The sequence below is a fragment of the Lytechinus variegatus genome, chromosome 1 (genome assembly GCF_018143015.1).
Source record: "Lytechinus variegatus isolate NC3 chromosome 1, Lvar_3.0, whole genome shotgun sequence".
Classification (NCBI taxonomy): domain Eukaryota; kingdom Metazoa; phylum Echinodermata; class Echinoidea; order Temnopleuroida; family Toxopneustidae; genus Lytechinus; species Lytechinus variegatus.
This window is the reverse complement of record NC_054740.1, coordinates 51,272,321-51,276,969: the sequence shown is the minus strand read 5'-3', so window position 1 is coordinate 51,276,969 and position 4,649 is coordinate 51,272,321. Positions and strand designations below refer to the sequence as shown.

Below are 4,649 nucleotides of genomic sequence, written 5' to 3'. Positions count from 1 at the left end.
AGACCCCTTTTATGACTTGTTAAGTCAAAGTATCACACTAACAATTTTAAGAAAGGCATTACATCCCAATCTCATTGGTAGTTTGAAGCTTAAGATTTTATCATTCCATTTAACCTGCTATTCATTGCAATCACTACTACTACTACTACTACTACTACTACTACTACTACTACTACTACTTCTACTACTGCTACTACTTATAATAATGATAATAATAATCACATTGCTTGGATTTTATTGCTCTTGCTTTTCATTTTCATCAACTTCTGGTGTATTAAACTAAGCAACAAAGTGACTACACCCAGAATATCAATAAGTCCAAGAAAAAGAAAAGCTATTTCCAGAGAGCCGGTTACATCCCAGATTTTGCCTGTATGAGAGATAGGACAAAGAAAAGAATATTAATCACCAAATGAACACAAAAAAAATGAACAAGAATTTGCAATTGTACGGGGGCGTAATCATGTAATTTTGGTTGATGTAATATCAATCATGTAATTTCTGTTTTATTCAGTATAGATCTATGATATTAAGATAATCTTTGTAGCAAAGGCTTCTGACTCCATTCAAAATGCAAAACTTCAGTAGGGTAGCATTGTTGTAACATTTCAAGAGTAACTATTGTGTGGTGTTGAGAGTGTGACTGCTGATCTGAATTTCAAACAAAACAGGATTGCTGATAAAAAATAACGACAAAATTACTCAAAGGCGTTTATTGCAATCATTTACTAAGCGTCGATCTATTCTGCATTGTCCTGTTATTCTACGAGACCTTTCCCTTACATGCCTTAAGGAATAATTTCTCACCTGTCAACCATCCCCCGGCTAGTTCTCCCATACCCGAACATACTAATGCGAAAGCCAAGGCAGTTGACGAAGAAGATTCCGAAACAATGTCCACCGTTGCTGCACTCTTACAGACAGCTTTGGCCCCTAATGCCAAACCGCTGAAGCCGGCAAATACGATAAGCACTGGAAAACTTGTCGTTACCGAGTTCAAACAAAGAGGCACCGCCCCGACTCCACCGAACGCCAGGAAAGAGATTCTAGAAGTAAATAAGTCTTTGTTGCAAATGTTAAGGGCAGATGGAAAAAGGCGGCCAATTGTGTTTCCGACTCCGCCAGCGATAGAGAGAAAGACGGCAGTTTCTTCTTGAATGCCCTTAAACTCTGCATTTGCTATAACGAATATTGTCCAACCAGCGTGCGTTATACCATGGAGAAACGCTGCTATCATCATATAGATCAATAGTGGAAATTCTCTGACCACCCTGAAGTTTGACAAAAGATATTCCCGCACATTGCTGCAGCATCGGTTAGGTAGTGAAACTCTTCCAAGTTTGCTTTCGCCATGGCTACATTCATTCAGGTCATCAAGAGGATCATTCGCCACCGTTGAAATCAATTGATCCTTTTCTGTCGGTCCGTCTGTGACTGATTCCTTCGGGACTTGTGCTTGGAACAACGCCCCAGACACGACAGTGTGGAGATTGAATCCCCCAAGAATAAGGAGCGCCCCACGCCAACCATAGATAGGTAACAGTTTCTGGACACAGAATGGCAGTATCATCATTCCGACACCGCCACCCATTGCATTTACGCAGAATGGAAGCAGGTAATTGTCTCCAAACACACATATAACTAAGGCTTCAGAGGGGAGTACAGTCATTGCGTATCCCATTCCTGTAAAAAAAAATAATTAAGATGATACTTTCTGGAGATAAGGACAAGTGGGAATTAATCAATTTGCTCTATATAACACCTAGATAAATCCTTGTCATTTGATTGGTTTGACAACACCGATCATTCAGCCCATCTGACAATGAAGTCATCAGCCGTAAATTTTAGATCCAATTCATCGTGCAGTTTTGGATCCACGCGATTTTGTCTATTGCACGCGCACATTCAGACTGCATGCAGGCACCACCAACCACTCATAATCGCAGTGCGCATGTATACGCAGTAATTAACAGACCGAGCTCGCACTGCATGAACATATTTTGCATCGAAATTCACAAATTTCACATGAAAAAGAATATATTTTTAGGTGTGATATAAACCAAATAATGAATGTTCTTTTCATTCGAGCAATGAACAGAATACTTCATTCGGTGAAATATGAAATGAATGATCCAGTCAACTCAGCTACGGCTCGTTGAATGGATCATTTCATCTTTCACCTCATGAAGTATTCTGTCCATTGCACTCATAAATATTCATTATTTGTATACTAAAAATCAATAAATTACATGGTAAAAGAAGGCTTATGGGGTGTTGCAAGAAACTTGCGATAAATTGCAAGTCTATTTTTTGGTCCCTAAATCAAACATATGTCTTGCAGTTAATTGCAAATTAGTGATTGATTACTAACCTGCTCCTTGATACAAGAAGTTTAATCTGATTTGCTAATGCTAACGTTGATCTATCAGTTGTAAATATTTTCTTGCAACACCCCCTTAATGTATAAAGCGCGGCGCGTTGCACTGCGCGTCAATCGGAGCGTGATATGGCACGTTAATCGGCGCTAGATATGATAAGTTGCGTGATGCAGTGCGTTAAAAAATGAATAAATAGATAGAATAAAATAAATCAGGTAATGTATATTACCCTGATTGTTTAATTTTTGGAATCACGATGTCACCCGAACGCTCAATTCGAGAAATGAATCCTCACCTGAAATGAAAAGGAAAACTGCCAGGAATACATTGGTCTGGGAGAGAGAGCAGATCATCACACAGACTGACCCAATCAAGCCGCCAACCATAGTGAGTGAACGAGGAGAATAACTCCGCTGTAATCCATTTGCAAATACACCTACAGAGGAAAAATGAAAATTAATTCGTATTAAGCCTGTTATTATTTCTGCAAAAAAGTTAATGCATAATTATTCATGATGATTTTTTATGATAGTTCAGTTAGTAAGCCGGAGTTATAATAATAAAATATTTCTCATATTTACCTAGCCAAAGGGAACCTATGTCAGCTCTTATGAACTGTTCCAGCTGCTGACCCTGCATAGCATTTGATTGACCTAATTTTATTTCATTCATATACATACATATGTATATAAATTTATATATATATATATATATTTTATTATTATTATTATTACTTATTATTTGTACTGCGCTTTTCCCATTAGGCCAAAAGCGCTTACAATGAATTGATAAGATGTAATAAATAAAAAAAACACAGTATGAAAGAGATGAGATTTTAATGACTTTTTGAAGATTTCTAATGATGAAGACTGTCTAATTATTAGTGGCAGGTAATTCCAGGATTTTGAAGCCGACACCGTTAAAGTTCTGTCACCAGCTAATGTACGAGTTAATGAATAATTATGTGAGGCGAAGGTGATCACTGGCCGATCTAAGAGCTCTAGTTGGTGTATAAAGGTTCAAGCAGTTACCTAAATACTGTGGAGCCTGTTTATTCAATGTTTTGTAGACAATCAAGAGTAATTTGAACGTAATTCTCCGTTTAAAAGGAAGCCAGTGAAGAGAATTAAAGAGTGGTTGGAAGGATGATCACGGGAAACCTGTAAAATTAATCGTGCTGCCCAATTTTGTAGTCGTTGAACACGGACTAATTGGTTAGAGAGAATTGTAGAAAGGAGCCCATTGCAATAATCGATGGTTTGTACAACCCACACCACAGAAAATGTTTCACACCATAGGTAGTTAGTACGGACCCTCTAGATCACTGCTAGGTAGGTAGTACCTCAAATTGTGGCATCACTTTTTTTCTAACAGTCGAATTCAAAGAGCGATGTAAAATAGCAACCAAAAAAGGGGGGAAAACCGTTCAGGAGAAGTGTAAGTTGCCATATCTCCGCTTGCATAATCATGAATACATCATTGATGTATCAAAATACTTCTCGGTGATAGCTCTAACATTACAGCAACATTTAAAAGTGAAATTCAGTTATTAAAACTTACTAATAGGAATACACCATGGTCAAGTTCCATTTCGATCACAAGTAGATATGAACAAATTAAGACGATACAATAATTTTATGTGTCTAAATATGAGGCGCTCTATAAAACTACGGTGGGATTGAATATACTTTATACCTAACAAAATGAAGATCTTTTACTCATTTTCAGATAATTATACGATTTGGGCTACTATTTACAATCTTTGAGTGCCGTTCGGGATCCAACGCGGCATAAATCAACTATAGAGAATAAATTGTTCACTGGAGCTGGCGATATATAATCTAATGCAAACCAAATTCCTTACCAATGGCGGAGTAAGCCCCCCCCCCTCCCTCAAAAAAGATAATAATAATGAATAAATATTAAAATAATAAAGGGCCAGACATGGCGTATGGGGCAGGATGTCTTAAGAGATGTGAACGACCGAAGCGATTGAACAAAAAATGACGTTTTAATACAATAATCTATTTTTGGACAGATCTTTACATAATACCCCAAAAATACTATCATATTTCATCCTTTTCCTTTCCTTTCTTCTAACTATTTTTTTTTCTTAATCGTGAAATCTGTTTAGGGGTGAATGGCCCTAAGCCCCCCCCCATTTATACGGCAGTATAAATGAGAGAGCGATGTTGGCTCCTTCGGTAACGCGTCTGCCCGAAGATCGTGGGTTCGAGTACATTCCCGGCGGATGACTGAAGGCAGTGCGTT

At 37.8% G+C, this 4,649-nt stretch overlaps 1 protein-coding gene across 1 annotated transcript; it reads right to left on the bottom strand.

The window, feature by feature from the left end:
- Positions 1 to 218: 218 nt before the first annotated feature.
- Positions 219 to 2,764, bottom strand: LOC121430962 (monocarboxylate transporter 12-like). The gene is made up of 3 exons (XM_041628405.1): positions 2,674 to 2,764; positions 808 to 1,683; positions 219 to 370 (listed from the first exon to the last, which is right to left on the bottom strand). The coding sequence occupies exons 1-3, from the start codon at positions 2,762 to 2,764 to the stop codon at positions 219 to 221; spliced, it is 1,119 nt and encodes a 372-aa protein (XP_041484339.1).
- Positions 2,765 to 4,649: the final 1,885 nt, after the last annotated feature.